The following is a 26,218-nucleotide window of genomic DNA, read 5'->3' on the forward strand; positions in this document are numbered from 1 at the left end:
GATTCTGTCTTCACCCAAGCCGAGCCAGCGCAGACATGGGCCCTACTCCCCTTCTCCTTTCTCCAAAGGGGAAAAAACAAACGGCCTCCAAAGACCAATGAGGCAGAGCAGGGAGTGGCCTCCTAAATTGCTTTACAGTTTTTCCCCTTAAGCAAATTGTTTCGAAATGTCAGGAGAATCTCCTGTTTTTCCTGTGAAGCAATCCCCGGAGTCAAGCCAGGACATTATAAACTCCGTGACCTCAGCCTTCCAGGAAGCTCGTTAGAGCATTTCATGAGGTGTCATGAAGCAGGTCAGCCAGTGTCCAGCCAGAGCCCGGCGTGCTTTGGCATCTCCATGATTTACTCCTCAGACATGTGATTTACCCACATTGTGTCCACCTGGACTCCTGGGGTCACCCTAAGAGGACAGTTAGGGTCCTACTTCCATTGGGCAGAAGGAAGTGTTGAGAGTTCACAGGTCTTGCCAGTGTGTGGCGCTAGCGGGCTGCTCACGTGGCCGTGGCCATCCCAGGGCCCTGCTGACCCTGCTGTGCCCCACAGGCCACATCAGGATCTCAGACCTGGGGCTGGCCGTGAAGATCCCGGAGGGAGACCTGATACGCGGCCGGGTTGGCACCGTCGGCTACATGGGTGAGTATGAACCTGAGCCCCCCTCAAGTCTGCCTCTCAGAGCCCCTCAGTCTTGCAGGGGGAAGCTAGCATCCTGGTCTCATAGGGCTGCTTGGTGGGAGGAGCTTAAGCCAAGTGTGGTGACCCACACTGGGACCCACGGTATGTGACCTGATTGAGCTGAGCCCTCTGCTGTTCATCCCTCCCCACCAGGTCTCAAAGGCAAGCTACTGCAGAGGTTGGCAGCAGAGCCTGGCTCTCAGGACTGCTAGGGCCCTCACTGAAGTAGGATGGGGTCTCCCTTCCAAGGAGACCCTTTTGAAAAAGGAGGTCACTGGGAAGGGGTTGGCAATAAGAGGAGCTTGCTGTCACCAAACATGATGTTAAATAGAGGCCAGATTGGCCTCCCTCAGCCTCCTCCAAGACTAGTATTCCAGGGCTGCAGGGAGGCGACTGGGAGCTAATCCAGGATACAGTTGGTAGTGGTAGTGGTGGTGGTATGTGTGTGTCCATCCACATGATGGATGGATAGATAGATGATGGATGGATGGATCTCATCTTTTACACATGGTGCTGCACATTGTGTCTGCCCTGCCTTTGTTACGTGCACACAATACATGTATACATGATTTGCCGCTGGCATCCTGACCAGAGGACATATGAGAGGTCATGTGAAGTCCTGATAAATTGAATATAATCTTTCTTTTTTATTAGTACTGGGATTTGAACCCAAGGTCTTGTGCACCTGGCTTAAGCCTCCCACCAAGCAGCCCTGAGAGAGACCAGAGACCAGCCTAAGCTCTACCACTCGAGCCATTGCTTCTAGCCCTCTTTTGCTTTAGTTATTTCTCAATATAAGGTCTTTCATTTTGCCTGGAGCAGCTTTGACTGTGATCCTCCTATTTATACCCTCCATGTAGCTGGGATAACAGGTGTATACCAGCATGCTCACCTATACTGGTTAAGGTCGTGTCTCACCAGCTTTCTGCTCAAGCTGGCTCCAAACTTCATTTCTCCTAATCTCTACTCACTGAGTAGCTGGGATTATAAGTATCAACTACCACACCCAGCTAATAAAATTACTTTTTAATACTGTTTTCATAAAGATGATATATATTGGGCTTACAGTTACGTACGTCTGGAAAGAATACATTTCCTTTTGGATAATGTTGCCCCTTCCCTCACTCTTTCCCAGTTTTTCCTTCCCATCCCACCCACAAGCTGTATAGTTCATTTTCAACATAGTGTGCCGTGAGCACCATCGCTACATTTGTTCACCCTTTGTCCCTCCATTTCTTGCCTCCCTTGCCCTCCCAAATACAGATTTAAAAAACCAACCAAGACAAAAGAAAAGAGAAAAACAGCCACGAAGAAAACAACTCTTGTTTCTAGTTCCTGGAGTTCATTTCAATGAATATTATTTTATATGATCAGAGACACATAGGCATTGCAGCTTCGTGTTGCTCCCCTAAGAGTATCCTCCTCCTGGTCTCGCAGTGTGTGAAAGCCTAGAGTCCTCAAATTCCTCAGTTGTTTGGGTACCGCTTTACTCACTGAGTGCCATGCATTTGATGGTGCGTCATGGGTCACTGGGGGACTCAGAAGTGAAGAGAGCAGCATGTGTTGTCATTGGGGAGGCGTGGGGGGGGGGGGGGACAGGACAGTGCCATCCACTGGAGTCAGCCTGTGGAAGCCACCAGCAGTGCCCTTCAGGAAGCATGGTCACAGCCAGTGTCCCAGAGGAGATGGAGTTTACAGGCGGGGTTTGTCCCAGGGGTGCAATTCCAGATTGTCCTTGAGCAACGCCATCACTCTTGGGTGCAAGAGACCCCAAGGCGGTTGAGATGAGGAGCAGAACTGGCTGTGTGCCCAGGGCTGTCCTGATGCCTGCTGCTTCTCACCCCGCTCACCCCCTTCTGCCCCAGCCCCAGAGGTCCTGAACAACCAGCGATACGGCCTGAGTCCTGACTACTGGGGCCTGGGCTGCCTCATCTACGAGATGATCGAGGGCCAGTCGCCGTTCCGAGGCCGCAAGGAGAAGGTGAAGCGGGAGGAGGTGGACCGCCGGGTCCTGGAGACTGAGGAGGCATACTCGCACAAGTTCTCCGAGGAGGCCAAGTCCATCTGCAAGATGGTGAGTTCCTGGGGCTGGGAAGGTGGCTCAGTGGTAGAGTGCTTGCCTCGCATGCTTGAGGCCCTGGGTTCGATTCCTCAGCACCACATAAACAGAAAAGGCCAGGGGCTGGGAAGGTGGCTCAGTGGTAGAGCGCTTGCCTTGCATGCCTGAGGCCCTAGGTTTAATTCCTCAGCACCACATAAGCAAAAAGAAAAAAGCTGGAAGTGGTGCTGTGGCTCAAGTGGTAGAGTGCTAGCCTTGAGCTGAAGAGCTGAGGGAAAACACCCAGGCCCAGAGTTCAGGCCCCACGACAGGACCCAAAAAAAAACAAAACAGAAAAGGCTGGTGTTGTGGCTTAAGTGGTAGAGCGCTAGCCTTGAGCTGAAGAGCTGAGGGACAGTGCCCAGGCCCAGAGTTCAAGCCCCACGACTAACAAAAAAAAAAAAAAGATGGAAGAGCTACCCGGGGGCTGCTCTTCAGCCTATTCCCAGAATGCCCCACGGGCTAAAGGGGCAGGGGCAGAGCCTACTAGAATAATCCTCTCTCAGGACATGGGGGTCAGCAGAGGCCTCTGGAGAAGCCTGGGGCTAGGTGTCCCCTGAACGGAGGGCTGTGTGGACCATGAGACACCCTCACATCGGCTCTGTGTAGAAATCCGCACAGGGCAGAGCGTGGTGGCCAGGGCTGGTGCACAGATGCACATGGCCCACGCGGCAAACCAACCCCCTGCCCTTGACTCTGGGCTTCCCGCTCCCTCCAGCTCTGCTTGAGACAAGGGGGCTGCCAGAGGGCTGGTGATGCCTTTGAATGTTTGAACCACACAACAGTTTTCCATCCACTGCGTCGTTGCCGCTCACGGCAGCTCTGGCTCTGCACGACAGTATTACGGACAGTGCAATGAGGGCAGCGGGTGAGCGGGGCCAGGGCCAGGTACCGAACAGCCAGAGAGGAGGGAGTGCTACAGCCCTGAAGACCCAAGTCCCGCCCTGCACTGCTCGGTGAGCCGGGGCTCCGCTCCAGGGCTGGCCTTTGGGCCTCTCCCTTGGCTTTGTGGGGAGATGGCCGCTTCCCGGCTCTAGGCTCCCTAGTCCTGACCGCAGGCAGCTGTTCTCTGATGCGGCCACAGGAGACGGGGAAGGTCTGAGCAACCAGCCCCGCACACCCATGAGCCCCCCTGCCCCTGGAGCGGAAAATGGTCAGGCCCAGCCTTGGCAGAGGCCTCTCTGCGTGCACAGCAGCCTTGGGGCAGTATGAGCACTGGTATTTAGGAGCCCAGGTTGGAATTTAGGGAGGAGCAACCCCAGAAGCTGATGAAAAGCAACTTAGCTTTTGCTTCTGGAAATCCCAGGCTGCACTCTGGTGGCCCAGAAACCACAAAGCTTAGATCCCCATGGGCAGGAGGTCCCGGCCAGGTAACCCCCACCCTGTGCTCGGCCACTTCCTCTTTCCAGCCTCACTCCCACATCACGGAGCTGGGGGAAGAAGGATTTGGCTCTGGATCTCTGCAGAAGAAGAGGAACCGTAGATCTGTCCGTGACACGTGACAGGCACTGAGGAAGGAGCTGTGTAAGGTGGCAACAGAATCAGAGCCTGGTGTTGCAGCCGTGCTGCTGGAGCCCCAGGAGATCCCAGTAGTGAGTCGAGGTGGAGTAGGACAGACAGGGCAGCAGAGGTTGGGGAAGTGGAAACGTGGCGTGGGGAATACTTGGTTAGGCCCTGGCACGCTACCTGTGCAACGTGACCAGACGGGCAGGGCTGGAGATGAAGGAACCAAACAGCCGCAGCCATAGCATTACTGAGTGCCCAGGTCGGAGTCAAGAACTCTTGAGAAGCAGGTCTTGAGAGACCTGAACAGAAACATAAGCTGTGCTGAGAGGATAAGGAGGAAGAAAGGACCCCTGATCTCACCCTTGCACCCCAACACTCACTTCAGCCCCACACTTTGGGCTGGGATTTCCCCGCTGCAACCAAAGTGCTGTCCCTTCGCTGCCCCCTTGTGGCCACTGAAGGAAAGGTAGTGGCCAAACCTACTGCTCTCGTGAACTGGGCCTGCAGGTGTCAGATCATTGTACTTTGGTCTTTCTACCATGAAAGACTGACAAAAGCCTCAGCCTTGCTCTGGCATATCTTACAAATGACCCCAGGGTCTTTGGGGGTTCTGGCTTGGTCCTTCTTATCTGTTGGCTCTCAGATCTGGTTACCACGCCTGCCTCTTGTCCTCTAATAGGCACTGACACAAACTCTTGCAGGGCCTGGCCTGTAGGGAAACTGGGCCCAAAGGCCTTTGGGGCTCTTCCTGCTGCTGGCAGCTCTGCAGACCTGCCTGCTAACAAGGACACAACCGAGACAGCAAGGGAGCCAGGCACAGGTTCCAGGTGTGTCTGTTCTGCCACAGGACTAGAGAGCCCTGCTCTCTGAGGCCCACAGATTCCTGCACCTCCCTGCCACGGCCGCTGGGCCCAACCCCAAGGTCCAGTCTTCCCTGCCTTCCCGCTGGCCCTCCAGCCGTCCAGGTCTTACCTGTCCTTCAGGCCTCCTTTAGTTCTCCTCCTCCAGGGAGCCCTCTGTGCCTGCCCACCCTTACCCCAGTCCACACCTTTTCTCCCTGAAATGCACACCTAATATCACAGTTGCAAGTGAGCACTTATAGATGGGTGTTTTGTTCAACCTCCTCAAGTGTTTTCGAAAGAGTGAATAGTGAGTTCATTGTCAAGATTTTAAAATGAAGAAAGTTTACAGAAAGCCGTGATTTTTTTTTTTTTAAGCAACGTGAGAAACGCAGAAGCCCTGGGCCTGGCTAACACTTCTGCCTGACTCGAGCTGATGAGCAACCCAGCTCCCCCCAGCTTAACCCTCGCTGCTCGCACGCCTGTCAGTGCACCTGCCTGGCCAGCATTGCAGGCGTTGGGCTGCAGTAGCAGGTCCAGCAGCTGCACAGAGAGAGCGAGCCACACCTTGCTGATATTTCTGGGAACAGCAGGAACAGAGCCCGATTCCTTATGAGGAATTGAGAGGCCAGGGTGTGGCATTAACCTGAGTGGCCCACAAGGCGACCTTGTACCTTAGGAAGACACTGTACTTGGCAGGAATATGACCTGCTTGCTCTGCTGTCACTTTCAGTTCTTCGAATGCATCCCCCCCACCACCCCCAGGCAACACAGTGAGGCCAGAGGAGGTGTCCCAGGGAGGCTTAGGGACACGAGACAGTGTCCACAGTGTTCCCGGGCTCCTCTGCCTGGCTCCATGGGGCTCTCTTGTCACAGCTGCTCACCAAAGATGCAAAGCAGAGACTGGGCTGCCAGGAGGAGGGCGCTGGCGAGGTCAAGAGGCACGCCTTCTTCAGGAACATGAACTTCAAGCGCCTGGAGGCTGGCATGTTGGATCCTCCCTTTGTGCCAGACGTGAGTAGCTTCTCCCCGCCCCGGCCCACCCTTCCCAGCAGGCCGGTGCCTCCCACTGTGCCTGTAAGTGGGCTGTGCAGAGGGTGAGGCAGGCCACCGTCCTCCTGGGGACCAGCATGCCCACTGCCTCTTCCTTCCCTCTGGCTACTTCATGCGTGGCAATGCAGATGGGGTGTGGGCAGGGAGCCCCACGATGGCTCTCTAGAGACAGGTGCCCACCCAGGCCCCCAGGCCTGGACAAATCCATCCTGCACTTCAGTTCCTTCCCCTGGCAACTGAAGCAATGGTCGCTGCCCCCAGCCTGCCAGGGACTTGGGAGGATGAAATGAAGCAGAATGGGGAGTGCTTTCCGGAGCACTGAGACCCCAGTGCAGAGCTCAGTGTAACCAGCATGCACTGAGCACCTACTGTGTGAGCTCAGGGCTGAGCCAGACACAGCCAGCTCCACTTACAGGGAGTCCCAGGTCCTGTGAAGTCCCTGACTCAGAGTGTGAGACCGGAATCCAGTTAAGTTAGGGTGGGCCTTAAAGGGATAGCGCACACTGTCCGCAAAGCCTGGGCTCACACTCTGCGGGGTAGGGCAGGCCAGAGCAGGTGCAGCAGGCTGCTACTCCGGGTCTGTGCTCTGCAGAATCAAGGAGCCTGCAGCTCCTTCTTGCCTCCGTCCCCTCACAGCCCCCTGCGTGGGCTGGGGCTTGAACGTGGGTCTGTAGCGGCCGATGGAGCCTTGATGTGCAGAGGAGCATGCCAGGTTGATGAAATGTCATCTCATCTCCCCAATCCGTGTCCAGCCAGTCCTGAATGGTAGCTTGTGGGACCCCAGGTGGAGGTATTCACACCACAGCAACCAGCCAGAAGCAGTTCGTCCTGCATCAATATAGCACTACATAAGCTTGCAGGGGGAAGAAGCGAGCCCGAGGCCACAGAGTGAACATCACTGGACACAGATGCATAACCCAAGAGCAGAGCACGGCATTGGCTCCCAACCCTGGTTGCTCACTTGGAATCACCTAGGGGTCATGAAAAACACTAACCCTGAACCCAGAGTGCTGGGCCTGGCCACGAGGGTTTCTAAGCCTCCCAGATGATTCTCATGTATAGCGGGGATTGAGAAGCCTGGGTTGAGGGCTGTGGAAATGGCCACCACTCGGTCTTCGTGTGTCTGCGTCACTGGTTCGTGACTGCAGGTGAGAGGCCGCCGGGCCGCACAGGGGCAACGGTCCAGATGTGTCCCCCTGTTCTCTGTCATCACGGTGAGGAGATGAGGTCACTCATGAGGGGGACATGTTGCTCAACCTTCTGCCATGAAGCCAGGCCCCAGGGGACCCGTGGTGAATACCCCAGGGTTGTTTCTGTCTGGAACTTTCGGTCTGAAGAGATTGAAAAGTGTCAGCAAACACTGCTTAAATCAAAGTAGGACTAGAAGTCATGGGAGAAAGAACAGGAGGTGTGGGGAGAGATGGGCCCTGCTGGTGTCTGCATGGCTGTGGCAGGGCGGGGGTACAGAGGCGGCATTACAAGGGGGCATCTCTGGTCGTCAGGGTGACCAGTCACCCGGGTTTGCCAGGGCCTGTCCTAGCTTTGGCACAGAGAGTCCTGTGTCCCAGGCAGTCAGTTGGTCACCCTGGGCGTGGCTGCGGAGTACCTCAGTGTGTGGGACAAGACAGCTCACCCGTGGGGTCAGTGTCCCTCTCTCCCCAAGGACACAGAACCCTGTGCCCACGATCCATGGCAGCCTAGGCCCTCGGATGTGCCGTAGAGTGGGTAGTAAGCAGAGCTTGCAGGTCCTGGAGTGTGAAGCCCCGCAGGCTGGGGCGGCTCTGGCTCTTGAGCCAGTGAGTGTGTCCTTCCTTTCCCTCCCCCACGCCCCATCCAACCATTCATGGTTCTTCCCACCCCATATTCAGGCACCATAACTCACCCCTGCTATTACCCCTGCTATTACCGGCTTAGGCCTTTTCATTTCACTTGACTCTTTCCAAAACCAAAATATATGTATTCCAAAAGGAAACTTTTCCAAGGAAATAATGGTCATGAAATGGTAGGTTTGGGCATGCTAGATGAATTTCTGTGCCTATACAGATTTTTGTGTGTGTTTATGTGTGCCAGTTCTGGGGCTTGAACTCAGGGCCTGGGTGCTGTCCCTGAGCTGTTGTGCTCTACCACTTGAACCACAGCTCTGCTTCTGACTTTTTGGAAGTTCATTGGAGATAAGAATCTCATGAAATGTCCTGCCCAAGCTGGCTTTGAACCATGATCTTCAGATCTCAGTCTCCTGAGTAGCTAGGATTATAGGCGTGAGCCACCAGCGCCTGACTCACACAGCTTTTTTACAGTACACTTTCTGTAAATGTTCACCTGCTCACCTCCCAGGTCCGGCCGGCTTCCTGGCTTGGCATGTGCTGGCACCCTGAGCTGACTTGATGCAGTGATCTGCCATTGCCATCTTGAAATGCTGATACTTTCTGGGCCTCACGCTTTCATTTAGCCTTGGGAAGAGAATACGCCGGTCCTGATGCCACCTGCCAAGTTTCACGGGCGTGTGCACCTGGCCTTGGGAAGAGAGATGTAGAGTCACACCTGACAGTCATCCCTGCCACTGTCCATGCTCACTTCTGCCCAGTATTCTGCTTGCCTAGGGGCTGCACAGCCTCAAGCCTGCTACTCATGCTGTGAGCAAGATGCCACTGTAGATGGGCCTAGAGGCCCCAGAAGTCGAGGCCAAGGCTCCTGGGTGATCATCCCCACCATGGAGTCTGCGATTCACCTCTATCTATGCCAGACTCTGGGCCAGGCTGAGGACACTGAGCAGGGGCAGCCCGTGCCCACCCCTCACCCCCAGGCATGTCACCAGGCGGGGTAGCGTATCTGCACTCAACCCGGAGTCCCTCTAAAGCCTCATCTCCACACCCCAGGCTCCTAGAGTTCCCAGAACGTCCCCCTTCCCGCATATACCTCAGGAAGTCAGAGCCCAGCCAGGTTCACCTCTGAGCCCCGCACAGGAGCGAGCCCCGCCTCGCTCAGTGGCAAGGGAGGCAGAGCCATCTCGGAAGCTGTCCCCCAGCGCTGGGCACAGGGACAGGCAGCCGCCTGTGACCCCCGGTGCTACCATAGTCCCCATTCACCGTTGAGGAAAGTGGGGGCCCCTGGGCCTAAGTGGCTTTCCCAGGGCTCCTAAAGACCTTGTGTGGGACTGCAGCCAGCTCTATCAGCCACAGCATCTAGGCTAAAACCATACCCTCGGTGCCCCTTGTGTGAGAAGGGCCAGGTTCGAGCCCTTGCTCTAGCCCTGGGCCGCCAGCCTCATTCTCTCTATGAAGAGGGGGCTGGAGACCCCACGCTGTGGCCAGGGGCGTTGGGAGCCTTGTCACCTTCCTGGTGCCAGGGATCTCAGGATACCCATGAATACCCGCGAGGTGGGATGCTCAGAGATGGCGGGGATGTGAGCCCAGAGAGAGACTGCCCTCCAGGACCCACCCCCACCCCCAGCAAGTGCAGGGGAGGGCGCTGGGAGCCGTGTCAGGACGCAGCCCTGCATGGAATAGCTGGAAGCCTTCAAGCCAGTCCGCCCGAGTCCCTTCAGTGGACCCCAGAGGACAGATCAGGCTAGGAGAACTTCAGGATGACGCTCCCTCTGCTCCCCATCAAAGCCCGAAGCCTGGCTGGGTGGCTGCGGCCGCAGGCAACACCCGTGCAGCCAAGCCCTTTCCCTTCCAGCCCCGCGCTGTGTACTGCAAGGACGTGCTGGACATCGAACAGTTCTCCACCGTGAAGGGCGTCAACCTGGACCACACAGACGACGACTTCTACTCCAAGTTCTCCACAGGCTCCGTGTCCATCCCATGGCAAAACGAGGTGAGTGCCAGGCTTCGCTCAAAGACGAAGGGATGCCCAGAAGAAGGGGGTCCAGCAGCCATGGTCCCGCGGGCCTGGCGGGGTGCGGGGTGGGGTCAGAAGCTGGCTGGGTGGGCTGGGAGGGAGCAGGAGGAGGTGAGGCTTGCCCTGGGAAGTCTGGTGGGAAGGAAAGAGTCGATGGGGTGGTTGGTTAGTGGAGGAGCTGGCGTTTCCGTTGGGAAGGTTAGGGAAGGGGTGGAGGGGGTCTGTGGAGGAGGACGAGTCATACCCAGCGGCTCTGCTCTCGTTGGATCTGCTTGGAGCTGCATCCCACCTGCACACGGGAGCCTTGTCCAGCCCAGAGGGCCTGGGGATCAGGGAGGAGGAGGCTCATGGAGGCCTGGCTGGTGACAGTGCGTTTCTGCTTGGCCTCTCCAGATGATAGAAACAGAATGCTTTAAGGAGCTGAATGTGTTCGGCCCCAACGGTACCCTCTCACCGGACCTGAACAGAAGCCAGCCTCCGGAACCTCCCAAGAAAGGGCTGCTCCAGAGACTCTTCCGGCGGCAGGTGAAGCCCCGGGCCGGCCAGCCGGACCTCAGTTCTGGAACCCAGACCCATTAGAAGTAGCAAGAGCAGAGCTGCAGGAAGCCGCGGCCTAGGGCTGCCTGCTCAGGAGCAGCCACTGCCGTCCACAGCCCTCCCCCTCAGGGCTGACGGACCCCCGGGAAGAAGGGAGGCCCTCAGGGTCTCCCTTCGCTGCTGTTGGCATGAGGGGCTCGTTCTGGGTGCAAGGGCTGTGCTGTGACTCCTTCCCCTGGGTATGATGGCCAAAAACATCTCCAGATGTTGCCAGGCATCTCTGGTGGGCAGAATCGCCTGGTTGAGAAGCACTCTGCCCCACGTAGGCCTGTAGACTCGAGTGGCGTAGATGAGCCTTTACCTCAGGACGGGTGAAGGAGACCTGGTGTTGGAAGGTGATCCTGGAAGAGGCGGTGGCTGCTGGGGCAGGGCCCCGGTACTCAATGGGTCCCCTCCAGCTGACGGCCCCTCAGAAAAGACAGTCCCCTGGATGCCTGCCCCCGGAGGAAGGGTTAGTGTGGACCAAACGAGAAGGGCCCCGGGTGCGAGAACCCTGGAAACGAGATGAGTTGCACCAGCCACTCTGCCAAGAAGTGCAGTTTAGCGTAACTCTGGGTCTGCAGCTTTAACCATACAGATGCTAAGAAAGAGGCCCCTCCTCCCGCCTCTTCCAGGCACCAGATAAAACCCTCCAACCTGGCAGAGTGAGTTGAGTGGCCAGGGGACCTGAGTCTGCAGGAGAAAATGCTCAAGTTCCCCAGAGCAAGACGGGGGGAGAGGGGCATGTGGCCAGCCCGGGCCCGCTGCCTCTCCTTCCAGAGCCCCACGGGTGTGTGAGCCCCAGGTTTGACTTAGCCAAGCCTTGCATTCTCTCTCTTTCTCTCTGTCAGCATCACAACAATTCCAAGAGTTCGCCCAATTCCAGGCCCAGCCATAACCACCACATCAATTCAAACCACATCAGTTCCAACTCCACGGGAAGCAGCTAGTTGCCGCTCAGGCCCGGAAGTCCACATGGAGCCAGACCAAACCCTTCTCCTTGGAAGCAGAACTCGTGCCAGTGGGACTTCCACTGTGGCTGGGCAGCCGGAGATGCCCCCGGGAAGCAGGGGGAAGGAGACCGTCCACCCTCTCAAGGAGCCTCAAGGTTTCTCAAAGAAATTTCCACTCAGGTCTGTTTTCTAAGGCGGCCCCACGCCGGATGGATTGCCTAGCCCTTGCTGAACCTTGCAATAGAAACCCAATGGGATCTGACAACTTGCACGCATTTTAATAGCATCCTGACTAGAACTGAATTTTGTCTTTATTATTTTTAAAGAAAAGTTTTGTAAATTTCTCTATTGTCTCAGTTTACATTTTGTATATTTGTATTTAAATGAAAGTTGGATTTTGAGGGTGTATATTTTCTGTGCAGCCACTGTTAAGCCATGTGTTTGAAGACATTTTAGAGGGGTACCGGGGGGGTGGGGGGAGAATTTACAGAAAAAGAAAAAACAGAAACAAAAACAACCACACACACAAAAAAAATGTGACTCCAGACTTCCAGAGCCTCCAATGGGAAAGTGTTTCTATTAAATGTAGAAAATGTTTCACCCTTGACCGTTAAAGGATTGATCCATCTCTCCAGCCTTTTCCGTATTGGTTGTTCCCTTTCTGTTGGCTTGGAATGGTGTGAATTTAATGCCTGAGGTGCTCTTGGGCCTCTCCCCGCCCCCCCTGTGAACCCAGGGAGGGGTCCCCAGTTGCTCCCTTTTCTACCGGATCTACTGGACACACCTAGGACGCAGTGGAGACAGAGCTGCCATTGCTGCCCTGCCCTCAGCCACCTCCCTCCTGGAAGGCTGGTACCAGGGCCGGTCATCTCCAGCCCAGGGGACCCTGCGCCTCTTTCTAAGCAGGTCCCCACTGCTGAAGCCAGCAACTTCAGAGGCGTGTGCTCTGTCTGGAGGCTTCTGTTTTGTGTAGGGAGCATAGCGTTGCTCAGGCCAGCGGTGGAACCCCAAGGGTCCCTGCACTCGCGACTCAGGTGAGCGGAAGCAGGAAGCCGGGGTGCGAGTCAGCAGGCCTTGGTGTCTGCATTGGGGAGGGAGGCTTGCCAGGACTCCTGCTCACTGGGCCCTGACACCTCCGCGGCCCCCACAGACTCACTGGCCTGTGTGGTGTGGATAAGGTGCTGTCCAGCAAATGCGATACCTGAGGAGAGAGAGACCAGGCCAGCGAAGCTCAGGCAGAACAAACTCCTGGCACTTCCTGGCAGAGCTGGTGTAGAGAAGTTCCGATTGGTTATCTCCAAGTCTCAGACACAATGAGCACCCTGAGGACGATCTGGCTTTGCAGATCAGGGGCCTCTAAAGGCCTCCCAGACTCTTGACTGGGGGAGGTGGCCACTCCCTGATGGCTCAAGCATCGGACTTGCCCCCACCCTCCACCCTCAATCCTCACTGACGCCCCTCCTGGCTGAGCCCCTGTGTCCAGTTCTGCCTCAAAACCAGTCTTAGCCACCCACAGCTGGCAGGGCTTCTCACTGGGTGAGCTGGATTCAGCCTGTTTGGCTTCTCTGGTTAAAATGCAGATTCCAGGCTCTCCCCCAGTCTTACCACTTAGGGATATCTAGGAATTGGGACCAGGAATCTGCATCTTGTTTGTTGATTTATTTACTTGAGAGTTGGAAGTCTCTCCATATAGTCCAGGCCAGATCCATATAGATCTGTCCTGCCTCTGCCTCCCGAGTGCTGGGGTCACAGGCTTCTGCTACCAAGGAATCTGGACCTTGCAAAAGCCCTCCGGCCAGGTATAATGGCTCACACCTGTAATCCCAGCACTCGGGAGGCAGAGGTAGCAGTTCAAGGCTAGGCTCACTAGAGAGTGAGACCATCTCAGATAACAACAAAACACTACATGAGCCCCGCAGAATACCAGAGGGTGTTCATGTGAGCTACATCCTATTTCCAAACTCATCCCCCAAACTTTGCTGGGGGTCCTGGGGCACACGAATAAAAAGAGTCTGGCCTTGACCACACATCATTTGTATGGAGGTCATTTTACAAATGAGAAGGAGGAAACAGCCAGCCTTCCCTTTAATCCTACCACCAAGCCCAGCCCTCGAGGCCAAATCCGAAGCAGACGCCAGCAGCCATATTGGATTTCCACCAGGAAGTGGGACACTCTGGGATTTCAAGATTTCTCAAGCTCTTGCTGTCATCCTTCCTGGGATGCTTGCCAGCCCAAGCTACCTCCCCCAGCTGCCATCCAGAAAGTTCCTTCCTTTTTTCTCCCTTGTCAGGTGGATGGGGCAGGAAAGAAATCTCGTTACCCTTCAGAGCCTAGGTACTGGGGACTTCCAGCAAATGACCTCAAGGAGCAAGAAGAAGCAAAGGCTGTCTACCACATTGTCCCGAGATATCAGTGGTCCTTCACACCAACTCCAGTGCTAATTCACCTTCCTCCTCATCACCGCTTGTTTGCCCAAGTGCCCAGGGGAGGTGGCTTGACCACGTGGCCTATCCCATTCTGTTCCTTTTGGCCCATCCATGGCTTTGTCTCAACAGAAGAGAATCACAAGAACAGTGCCTGAAAACTAGCTGTCCCCGCCAAGTCTTCCTTCAACCCTGCTTTCCGTAGCTGCATTTTTTTAAAAGATATTTTTAAATTAAAAACCAGGCTTCCCAACCCTCCACAGATCCAGGGAACGTGTATTCAGACAGTGAATGAATGAAACCTTCCCTGCATGTGAGTTCTTCGCAGAAGAGCCTTTCTTGCTCCACGTGTGACATTGTTCTCTCTAGTTCTTGTGCCTTTGGGGTGAGAGTCGAGGTCTCAGGGCGTCCGTCTTTGCTTCCACTGTTTTCGGGGTACAGGCTCTTGTTCTCTATACCCAAGGCAGCCTCTGCTGTGGTCACCCTGACTTACAAGTGTTGGTTGAGCCCTTTGAGGTGGGGTCCCAGAATATCACCCACAATACTAAGAAAGCCTCCATGGCTTCCATCCCCACATCCACTTATTCTTGAGTCTGAACCCTGACTTCCACAGCCGCTCACTTGCATTGCTGCCCAGGTGGCAGCCACAGGACTTGTTGGTCTCCTGAATGCCTTGCTGTCTGGGACTGGCAGGCAGCAGGAGAGCAACCGTGCACGCACAGGCAGGTGGCCCTGGCGACATGCGTGCCTGCATGGTGGTCTCCCTGGTCCTGGGGACATGTGCATGGACACATCTTTGCAGTAGAGGCATAAATCTTCTGTGGTTGCCTGCCCCAGAGCCCGGCCCTGCTGTTGAAATTCAGCCCTTTCTTTCACACCCTGTCCTTTCTCCAAAGACCCGGGTCATCATTCTGCTTTGTCACCAACTCTGTCACCAGCCTCCACACAGAGAAAGCACAGCAGCCTCCTAGAGCCAGCACCCAGCCCTGGCCAAAAGGCAGGGCAGCTTTGTTGGATAACCAGAAGTCTCCCAGGGAGAGGATGATGAAGTGCTGGCCCAAGTGACATTCGGCTCTTCCCTTCCGCTGTTGTGTGCCCACTTTTCCTGCTGAATATTTGCACCCTTCCAATGGCAACCTCTCAGGTTGACACCTGTTTTCATTATCTGATACTCTGAGACAGGACCTTCTAAGGTGGTGGCCTTTGCTGTAGGAGACAGGATGACGTCGTTGTACATTTGGAAGCCATATCGCCATGTTAGTTGTGAAGAGCTGAGAGCTCTTTTCTTCCTGAGCACAGCAGACCCTGATTGGGAACTCCAGGGCACAAGCAGCCACCCAGCCGATGGAGCTCAGAGGTGTGCAGGCTAGACTGCAGAGATGGGACATTTCCTCTGGCTTACACCTAGAGGCCTGCTCTGGGACAGTAATTTAAAACATGTGACAAGCTAGCTCCCTCTAGAGGAAAGACACTTTCCCCCAAAGTATCTAGGTGTCTTTCCCCAGTCCACAGAGAAGTCATTTTTGTACCAGATTAAAAGTAAATCATTTTAGGAGTCTTGTGGCTACTGGCATTGTTAAGATAATAATAACAATAATTCTAGTATCCAAAGGTTTCTATTTTTTTCAGGGCGATTTTAACATTGATGAATGAAAAATGGTTCCATTTTGGAGGTCACTCCTGAAGGTAACAGCTCTGTTCTGCTGCTCTGAATCCTTTATGTTCCGTTTAATACACCACAGTGCTGCTCTGTCTAGATAGAACCACTGTTACTGTTTTTGAAGAGGAATAAACTCCTTAGTGAAAACAGCATTGCATTCCTTTCCTTCCACTGAGCTCTTGTCTTCTTCCATCTGTAGATGACAGTTGATAACCTTGAAAGATGCCCTGACCTGCTGCTGTGGCCTCTGGTTAACCCTTGTTCAGGTTCACAATCCACATGCCATCCACTCCCTGAGCTGCCCGGGCAGCCCTATGCCAGTGGCTAGGGCCTAAGTAGGCCATCCAGACTCTTACCAGGCATCAGCTTCCAAATGGAGACTCAGTAGATGTCTGCAGAAGGCTCCAGCCTCTTGGCACCAAGCAGCAGGGGGTGGCAAGGGCCACAAAGCCAGACAACATAGTTGGACCTGCCACCCGATGTGTGTCCTACAGTAGAGGTGGGTTCTACAGAAAGGCTCTTGGATGTTCAGCCTTGGCCTCGGGTAGCCAACATGGCACATGGCCCTCATGCCGTCCATAAGAGGCTTGATTGAAGGCCTGAAACCTCGTAACTGGAGAATGAGCATGGCTTTGGACTCAGAATCCCTTACTAACCCTGTGACCTTGAGCTGGCAGCTCTAGGCCATCTGTCAAGTGAGACACTTGAGTTATAAAAGCTCCATGACAGCTGGGTACTGGTGGCTCATGCCTGTAATCCTTACTACAAGCTGAGATTTCAGGATCACAGTTCAAAGCCAGCCCAAACAAGAAAGCCCATTAGACTCTTATTGCCAACTAATCCCATACTAAAAAAAAAAAAAAATGCTTAGGGACAGTGCACAGGCCCTGAGTTCAAGCCCTAGGACTGGCCAAAAAAAAGCTCCACAGCAAAGAGCCTGGAGAATCCTGTAAGAACATATATGATGCTCCGCACACTGGCCTGTGCCCTGAAGATCCCAGTCACTCTAGACGTTTCTAGATCCCTGTGATCTATAAGCAGGCCCTTGGCCTGTCCCCATACTCTGCTATACCCCAGCCCAGGGTAAAGCTAGATGCTCTCTGGGCAAATGGGCAAGGACTAAAGCGTTGGAGTCTAGGTTAAGGCTCATTTCTGCCCTGAGTCAGTACAGGGTGCGAGGTCCATATCACACCTCTGGGGGTAGGAATTGCAGGACTTTCTTCCCCTTGCCTTTCCTAATTACAGGAATGAGTTAGAGATAGGATGTACTTGGTGGGGGAGCGGGGGAGGGGGGGAGAGGGGGGAGGAGTGCGGTGGGGGGAGTCTCTCGTTGGGAATGGATGGAAGAGCAGCTATAACTGAAGTAAGGTGTCTCCTGGGATGGAGGGAAGAACTGTTGAGATATGAGGGAAAAACTAGAGCTCAGAGCTGAGGAACCAATACCCAAGGGTTTGTAGATTATGTGGGGTGACAGAAGATGAAGGGGCAAAGGGAACTGGCACTCCAACCTCAGGCAGGAGGCCCCGTGGGGAATGGGAAGACCTCACCCAGCTTCATGGTGCTCCGTCCTGTTTCTGAGACACTCCAATAGCTTCCACTGCTCCAAAGAGGCACCTGACAGATGAGCCACCACCCTTCCTGGAATGGGTCTGCAGGAGAAACCCTCACTCCACAGACTGCTTGCCAAGGCCCCAGTACCACATTGTCCGTGGATGTAGGTGAGGGCACCACAGGGTTTCTGGCACATCTCCAGGAGATGGGCAACCCAGGGCACCACAGTGTCAGGTTCTACCCTTCGGGGAAGAGGGCCCTTTTAGTAGATTGATGAGAACTTGCACCCTCAGGAGCCCTCAAGCTACAGCAGGCCCAGCATGTATACCATTCTGTCCTGCAGATCCTCAGGGTCAACACTACCCAGGCCTCAGTCAGTTGTCACTGGGCCCAGGAAAACAGCAGGTAAGAGACTCAGTTGGCTGATCTAAAGATGAGTTCCAGAGTCTACAGACCAGCAGACACTGGAAGCCTAGGAGACACACAACAGGCCTGCCTCTTCCACCTCAAGCAGAGGCACTTAAATATATGAGATTGATCCAGCAGGCCTGGAGCAGGTGGGGGCTGTGTTTGTAACAAGCTCCCAGGTGAACTGCTGGTTCATGAGCCACATGTTGAGACTGGAGTCTGGAAGCAAAGTAGGACCTGCCCTCCTAGCATCTTTTCCTTCAGATCCTACAGATGCTTAGTGCTGGGAGCTGACATGTTCACATGGCTACAAGAGATATGGGAGCTTGTGGAGAGCCAAAAACAGGACCTTAAAATGAGACCTCCTGAAGTCTGACTCAGGGACCCCCCAGCTCTCAATCCATTCTCAACCTTCCTTTTGTAGATGTCTCTGGTGATCCACTCCTCTTCCTATAGTCATCCATCCACTGAACTTGGACCTTACAGGTCAGTCTGTCCCTCACCTCTAAGCTATAGATCCTGATTCCTGTCATGGCCACTGATCTTCCAAACCCTCTCTAGCTCATGACCTTTCAGCCTCCGCTCATGCTGCTAACCACAGGGTCCTCACCTGTCCCCCTGAGAGGGAGCACTCTCAGGACACATGCCACTAGACATAACATGCTCATACAAATCAGCTGCTCACTCACTCACACACAGCACTGTATGGGCAGAATTTGTCCCAAGGCCATCTCAAAGGGCTGCCAACCTTGAGTGTCCAGCCTTTGCCTAGCCCCTGAGACCCCGCAATGTAAAGAGGGTTAGAGAAAGGGAACTGCTGTCACATGGTGCCCATGCTGCTGCCCAGCACTGTCCAGCAGAGCACAGTCTAGTTCTCAACACTGGCATCTGATGCCCTACCCACAGCCCCACCTGCTACCTGGAATCCAGGTGGATGGGAGTTTGGAGGCCAAGACAGGGTCCAGCAAACTTCTTTTCTCTTTCCCTCCTCCCTCCCTTCCTTTTTCCTTCCTTCCTTTCTTCCTCCTGCCCTTCCTTCCTTCCTTCTTTAATTTCTTACCTTTTTCTTATTTCTTGCTGTTGATACTGCAGCTTGAACTTAAGACCTTACTCTTGCTTAGCTTTTTTCACTTAAGGCTGGTGCTCTACCACTTGAGCCACACCTCCACTTCCAGCTTGTTGATAATTAATTGGTGGTCAGAGTCCCATGGACTTTTTACCCCAGCTAGCTTCAAAACAAAGGATCAAAGGCATGATCCACAAATGCCCGGCAATTAAGCTTCTTTCCATTTGCTGTTCTCCTTATTAGGATTTTTTAAACATGTTTTCTCCAGGTAACATAAGCCTCTATCATATAAATCAGAGAGCACTGCAGTTTCAAAACTACATCTCCACAACCCAAGGCCCTGCCAACACATTGATTTTAGACAGCTGACCTCCAAAACTATAAGTGGATAAATTTACATTGTCTTAAGCCACTAAATTTGTCATTATTGTTATAGTGACCATAGGAAGCTAATACACCATGCCTTTAAAAAAGAATAGATTTCATAAGTGCAATATGTTGTAAGTTGTCATCTTCCCCTTGTTGATTTCCTTTGGGTTTTGTGGGTTGTCAGTAAAGTTCCATTTGAGAATCCTGCCAGAGCCCTTCCAGCCAAGGCAAACACAGAAGCAGGAGCCCATCTTGCCCACTTTTGGCCAGAGAGACCAATTAGGGCCCAGTGTGAGGTTGAGGGTGGGGCTTTGAGCCAGGAGAACTGGTGTAAGCCCAGGCTCTGCAGACAGCCAGCTCTGCATCTTGGCACAAGTTATTTATGTTCCTGTATGTTGTGGATGTGGTTTTTCCCCAAATGCTCATTGCTGGCCTGTGGTTCCTAATGTAGCAAGACTAGGGAATGGAGGGCCTCTACCAGACCTAGGAGCTGGTGGGTCATTGATGCCCCACTCCTGGGAGGGACTAATGCATCTCTCTCAGGAACAGGTTAGGGCTTGCTGGGACTAGATTGGTTACCCAGAAAGCAGGTGCTACAACTTAAGTTCAGCTTCTTCACTTGGCATGCAACCCCTCTTCTCTCAGCCCCACTTGGCACCCTCAAATTCAGCTCCCCCATGCAATGCCATTTACCATTTATAACAGCCTAAGACTCTCCCTAGATGTGGCTTCCTGAGCTTGGACTTTTTGACCTTAAAACTCTAGGCCAAAATAAACTTTTCTTTACAGTTTACCCAGCTTTGGGGCATCTTGTTATTGGAACACATGAGAAACTAAGACCATTCCCTAACTCTAAATCTCTTCCCTTGTAAAATTCACTCAGCACTCACTCCACAGAGGTTTTTAGTAGGCTCTTACTAGTGGGGTTCATGCCATGCCCCACTGTGTTCGTTACTATAGCTCTGTAGCATAATCTAAAATCTGGTACTGTGATATGTACAACATTGCTTTTTTTTTTTTTTTTTGCCCAGGATTGCTTTTGATATTCAGGCTCTTTAATGTTTCCATACACATTTTAAGATTGACTTTTTTGGTTTCTGTGAAGAATCACATTGGAATTTTGATGGGAATTTCATAGCATCTGTAGATTGCTTTTGGTGGTAGATCCTTCATTTTTCAGTGTAGCCATTTTTGTACTATTAATTACCCCAATCCATGAACATGGGAGGTCTTCTCATCTTCTAGTGTCTTCTTCAATTTCTTTCTTAAATTTTTATTATTATCATCATCATCATCATTATTTTGGCACCAGTACTAGGGCTTGAACTCGGGGCTAAGGCACTGTTCCCGAGCTTTTTTGCTCAAAGCTGGTGCTCTATCACTTGAGCCATAGCTTTACTTCCATATTTTTGGTGACCAACCAGAAATAAGAGTCTCATGGGCTGGGCACCAGTGGCTCATGCCTGTAATCCTAGCTACTCAGAAGACTGAGATCTGAGGATCAGGGTTCAAAGCCAGCCCGAGCAGGAAAGGCCATGAAACTCTCATCTCCAATAAATGACCAGAAAACCGGAAGTGAAGGTTGTAGCTCAAGTGGTAGAGTGCTCACTTGAGCTGAAGAGCTGAGAGACAGCGCGCAAGTTCAAGACAACCCAGAGTTCAAGCCCCACAACCGAAAATAAATAAAAAAATAAATAAGAGTCTCATGGATTTTTCCTGCCTGGGATAACTTCAAAACATGATCTTCAGATCTCAGATTTCTGATTAGCACTACAGATGTGAACCACTGGCATCCTGCTTTTCAAAGCATTATAGTTTTCATTCTAGAGATTTTTCATTTCCTTGGTTTTTACTTCTTCAGATTTTTTCTATCATTGAATAGAATTGATTTATCAGCCTGCTCATTTTTTATGTAAAGCAAAACTACTGCCAGGCACTGGTGGCTCACGCCTATAATCCTAGTCACTCAGGAGTCTGAGATCTGAGGATCACGGTTCAAAGCCAGCCTGAGCAGGAAAGTCTGTGAGACTCTTATCTCCAATTAACCACCAGAAAACTGGAAGTGGTACTGTGACTCAAGTGATAGAGCTCTTGCTTTGAGCTGAAGAGCTGAAGGACAGCACCCAGGCCCAGACTTCAAGCCCCATGACTGACAAAAAAATAAAGGAAAGCTACTGATTTTTGCTTGCTGGTTTTGTATCCTGCTACATTGCTGAAAGTGTCTGTCAGATCCAGGAGGTTTTGGGGTGTTTTTTTTGTGTGAAGTCTCTGAGGTCTTTTAAGTATAAGATCATATTTGCAAATAAGAATAATTTCTTCCATCCCTATTTGAATCTCTTTACTGGTTTATCTTTCTTCATCGCTCTGCCTACATTGAATAAGAATGGAGAAGTTGGACGCCCTCGTCTCATTCCTGACGTTAAAGGAAATGATTCCTCTTACTTCCTGTTTGGTATGAGGCTTGACACATGTTTGCCGTAAATAGGCTGACAATAATATGCTGAGATGCATTCCTTCTGTTCCTAATTTTCTTTAGAGTCTTTATCAGGACTGTAAAACCAGTTTGGTTTTTGTCAAAGGCCTTCTGCTCCTATTGAGATGATCAATTGTCCTTGTTTCTTTTTATGTGTTGTATTACATTTATTGATTTTCACATGTTGAACTATCCTTGCATTCCTGAAAATGAAGCCAACTTGATCATGGTGTATAATGTTTTAATGTGTTGTTGAATTTAGTTTGAAAATATTTTGCTGAAAATGCTCACATATATATTATATGTTCATCATAGAAATTGGTCTATAATTTTTCTCACTTTTTTTTGTTCTTGTCTGAAGCACTGTGGAGGAAGATTGTGAGTCAGAATGGAAGCTTGGTGGGAAGCATGACTCCATAGATTAGTTATTGCTGCCATGGGAAGGGAGGAGAAATGGTATCTCAGTAATCATAAGCTCAAGAACCTCGTCTATTTTTTCTAGCACTAACTCTCTTGAACTTTAAATGCTATCATTTACTCGTTCATTCCCATATGTTGGCTGATGAAACATCTTGGATTTTGCTTTCTTTTTTTTTTTTTGTCGATCGTGGGGCTTGAACTCTGGGCCTGGGCGCTGTCCCTCAGCTCTTCAGCTCAAGGCAAGCGCTCTACCACTTGAGCTACAGCGCCACTTCCGGTTTTCTGGTGGTTTATTGGAGATAGGAGTCTCATGGTCTCTCCTGCCCGAGCTGGCTTTGAACCGCGATCCTCAGATCTCAGCCTCCTGAGTAGCTAGGATTACAGGCGTGAGCCACCAGCGCCTGGGAGATTTTGCTTTCTTTTCTTTACTTTTTTTTTTTTTTGAAATGAAGTCTCCTCCAAATCTCCAACTCATGAGTTCAAGAAATTCCCTACCTCTGCCTCTCAAGTGTCTGGAATGAAAAGATCATGGTACCTGAAGTACCTTCCTGGATCTTAGAGGAGGAGGAAAGAGAAGATGTTTGCATAGACAATGTACCAAATCACACAGGATACAAAGTAACAGTCCTAGTGGCGCTGTAGCTCAAGTGGTATAGCACTTGCCTTGAGTTGAAGAGCTGAGGGACAACGCCCTGGCCAAGAGTTCAAGCCCCACGACAGACAAAAAAAAAAAAACAAAACAAAGTAACAGTCCTAAAAACTACTCCATCTCCAACAATCATTCACTAAGGTTGGTCAAGAAGGGCTGTGTTTTCCAACAACACAAAACACAAAGCATTCTCAAAATTAGGCCTAAATAGCAGGGTGCTGGTGATTTATGCCTGTAATCCTACTCAGGAAGCTGAGATCTGATGATCACTTTCCAGGGAGGAAAGTCCATGAGACTCTTATCTCCAATAAACCACTAGAAAACAGATAGTAGTGCTGTGGCTCAAGTGGTAGACAGCTTTCCTTGAGCTGAAGAGCTGAAGAACAGCACCCAGACCCAGAGCTCAAGCCCCACGACAGACCAAAACAACCCCCCCCCAAAAAAAAGCAAAAAAACAACAACAAAACCAAAAAAAACTAAGCCTGATGTCAGTATAACTTGTGGAGGAGATGGAGAAAAACAAGTTGTTTAAGGATACAGGTGGACCTGATGCAACAATGAGAAGTACAAGTTGTCATGTCGAAAACGAGCTTTACAACGTTGGTGGGGGGGAGGCTGGGAAGGGATGTGAAGGGTAAACAAAGGAGGAGGCTGCACTGCTTGATAAGAAATGTACGCATTATCCTGCCCATGTAATTGTAACCCCTCTGTACAGTATGTTCACAAAAAAAAAAAAAAAAAAAAACTAAGCCTAAGTAACAAAGCTCTTGGCTTTTACCCATTTCTTCTTTCCATGCCCAACTGTTTGGACTTCTTCCATTGTATTCCAGGTGTAGACAACATGTTTATTAAGCACTCCACCCTCAGACCCACAGAAACATGATTTTGGCTTTGCCACTTGCTCACTAGGTGACTTTGGGAAGATTGCTTAATCTCTTTCAGTCTCTTCATCTGAGAAGCTGATCTAACCATGCAGCTGCCCTGTATTTGACTGTTGTGGGAAATATAAAGCCCTGAGTATACAGGTACCCATGTGAAATTAGTGTTGTTGAGAAGTGGAGACCTCCATGCCACCCCCACCAAGAAGAATAGGAGAGCTAGAGGGGCAGGTGGCAGTAGCCCTGAGGGAGGAGGACAATCGAAGCCCCTTCCATTTTCCTTTTGCATATCAAGCAGGTGGCTTCAAAAAGACCCACCCCCCCCTCCCCCCCAGCCAGGCTGTGATCTTGTTCATGCCAAATGAATCTTTGTTGTCCCCGATTGGGCCTAGGGCTGGGCTGTGGCAGGACTTAGGGAGGCCCATTTCTGCTGTGGCTGCTGGCAGGGCCCCTGGGCCCCAGGAGACCTTTTCCAGGACTCCACCCTTTGTCCCTTAGCCCTCTCGGGAAAGTGCAAGCCTTAGCGTCTCTCATGCTTTCTGCCCTTGTCCTCTCCATTGCTCAGGCTGCTTCTCTCTGTTTCAGTCTCTGTCAGAGTCTTTCTGGTCCGGATCTCGGGCTCTTGCTGAGCATGGGGCTTCTGTCTTTCTTCTCCACTTCTTCCAGCAGTCTTCATCCCCTCACGTCTCCTCTCTCCAAAAAGCCATCCATCCCCCATTGCCAAGTTCCAGCCACCGAAGGGGTTCCACTCCCTGGGAAGGTGGAGTATGGGGTCCCAGAGACCACAGAAGACACACAGTGAAGCAATCAGGCTCCCATGGAGCCACAGCTTTACCCATCTCCTTCATTTGGCCATTTCACTGATTTGTTTCTAACACATCCCACATGGAATAGCAAACAACCACCCTACTTTGTCTTCCAGGGCTTTCCTGCCCAGGAACTTTGTCATCCCACAGCCTCTTGCCTCCAGGAGAACAGGCAAGGGATGCACAGCGTGATCCTGGCCGCAGAATCCGAGGGTGGAATTGGAATCAGGTTTTCTGGGTTTCTTTTTCCCACGGCCTATCCAATCCATTTCAGTTTTTCAGGCAAGACGTGTCCTGGCTGGCAGCGTGACTGGCCTCAGATTCAGCTGGCAGGATGGGGACATACTTCTTGTCTCTTGGCATAAGGCTCCACCTGGCCTGTGGATCAGTGCCCCAGACATCTTTTGGCAGCTGCCGGAGACCTTCCCAATTCACCCAATTGGAAACTGTCCAGGCCCCCATGTTAACTGGAAGTAGGTTGGCCCAAAGATAACCAAGATCTTCCTCCAACTTCCTCAACACCCAGCTTCTTGTTCTAAGACCTTGGGCCAGACCCACAGAGAGAAAGAGACAGAGACAGAGAGACAGAGACAGAAAGACAGAGACAGAGAAAGAGTAGAAAAGAAGGAAGGAAAGCAGGAAAGGGAGGGAGGGAGGGAAGGGGAGAGGCAGGGAGGGAAGGAAGGGAAAGAAGAGAGGGAGGGAGGAAAGGGAAGGGGAGGGAAGAAGGGAAGAAAGGAGGGAGGGAAGGAACACCAAAGTAAAAAGATGAGGGACAATGGCTTTGTGACAGGTTCTTGGAGGTTCAGAGAAAGTCGTTTCACGTAGCCTGGTCTTGTCCTAGGACAGGCCCAAGTAACTTCAAATATCCCAAAGTGCTGGTCCAGCTACGGAAGCCACTGGTTCTCACAGGAGATTCGACACAGAAGCAGAGGGCCTGAGGTTGGAAAGTGTTATTCTAAAGGTTCCGCCCATGCTGTTGTAAATGAGGCGCCACGCTGGACGCTGGGTGGCTCGTGGCCAGCAGGCAGGGGTGCAGTCCGAGGCACAGGCTGTGGCCCGTGCTGGCCCCGCAGCAGCTCCTGAAGCTGGGCTTTGTGGCCATTTCCAGGATGGGGTTGGTGAGAGGAGCTGACATCACAGCTCTATTGGAGCGTAATTAGCGCAAATTTAATGACATCACAGCTCTATTGGAGCATAATTAGCACAAATTTAATGACATCACAGCTCTATTGGAGCATAATTAGCGCAAATTTAATGACATCACAGCTCTATTGGAGCATATTTAGCGCAAATTTAAAAGGCTCTAAAATAATATTTCTGTTTTGGAAAGAGCATTTATTGCTCTCCTCTTAAACTGGTTTAATAGGTATATCTGTGGGGGGAGGGCTTGAACTCAGGGCCTCATATTATTAGCTTTTTTACTCAAGGCTGGTGTTTTATCACTTGAGCCATGCTTCCACTTCCAGCATTTTGCTGGTTAATTGGAGATAAAAGTCTCTTGGATTTGTCTGCCATAGCTGACTTCAAACCAAGATCCTCAGACCTCAGCCCTCTGAGTAACTAGGATTATAGTCATGCAGCTACTGGCTCCCAGCAGTCTTTTTTTTTTTTTGCAGTCTTTTGTTTTTGTTTGTTTATTTATTTATTGAAACAAGGTCTTACTATGTAGCCCTGGCTGGCCTAGAACTCTTGATCCTCCAGCCCCTGCCTCCTGAGTGCTGGGATTATAGGTGTGAACCACCATACTCAGCCCTCTGTGCCTCCCCTGCCCATTCTTCACATACCACTGCCCTGGCAGTGGTTCAGATTTCAGATTTGCTTTTTATTCATTTTGCCCACTGCCCAACATGGGATCCATTTCTGTTCTCCTTGAATGAACTCTACTGATCTAGAAATTATCTACAACCAAGAATTCAGGGCTTTGCCCCACCACTTATCCAGCCACGCCCCCCCCTCTCCCTCCCCCCCCACCGTG

At 51.9% G+C, this 26,218-nt stretch overlaps 1 protein-coding gene across 2 annotated transcripts in view; it reads left to right on the forward strand.

The window, feature by feature from the left end:
- Nucleotides 1-20,541, forward strand: part of Grk5 (G protein-coupled receptor kinase 5) — a 194,256-nt gene extending 173,715 nt beyond the window's left edge. Inside the window, exons 11-17 of one of the 2 annotated variants that reach the window (XR_006151020.1) lie at nt 543-632; nt 2,537-2,745; nt 5,991-6,128; nt 9,846-9,983; nt 10,401-10,532; nt 11,435-11,618; nt 20,529-20,541. Coding sequence is in view for 1 of the 2 variants with exons in the window: in XM_042701422.1 (XP_042557356.1) it covers nt 543-632; nt 2,537-2,745; nt 5,991-6,128; nt 9,846-9,983; nt 10,401-10,532; nt 11,435-11,533 (806 nt within the window). In the remaining variant the exon portion in view is untranslated. Of the gene's footprint in view, nt 1-542; nt 633-2,536; nt 2,746-5,990; nt 6,129-9,845; nt 9,984-10,400; nt 10,533-11,434; nt 12,025-20,528 lie in introns of those variants that run through there. The other variant, XM_042701422.1, reaches the window with a different exon arrangement.
- Nucleotides 20,542-26,218: the final 5,677 nt, after the last annotated feature.

Source organism: Dipodomys spectabilis, unplaced genomic scaffold, assembly GCF_019054845.1.
Source record: "Dipodomys spectabilis isolate Male_0828 unplaced genomic scaffold, ASM1905484v1 ptg000289l, whole genome shotgun sequence".
NCBI lineage: Eukaryota > Metazoa > Chordata > Mammalia > Rodentia > Heteromyidae > Dipodomys > Dipodomys spectabilis.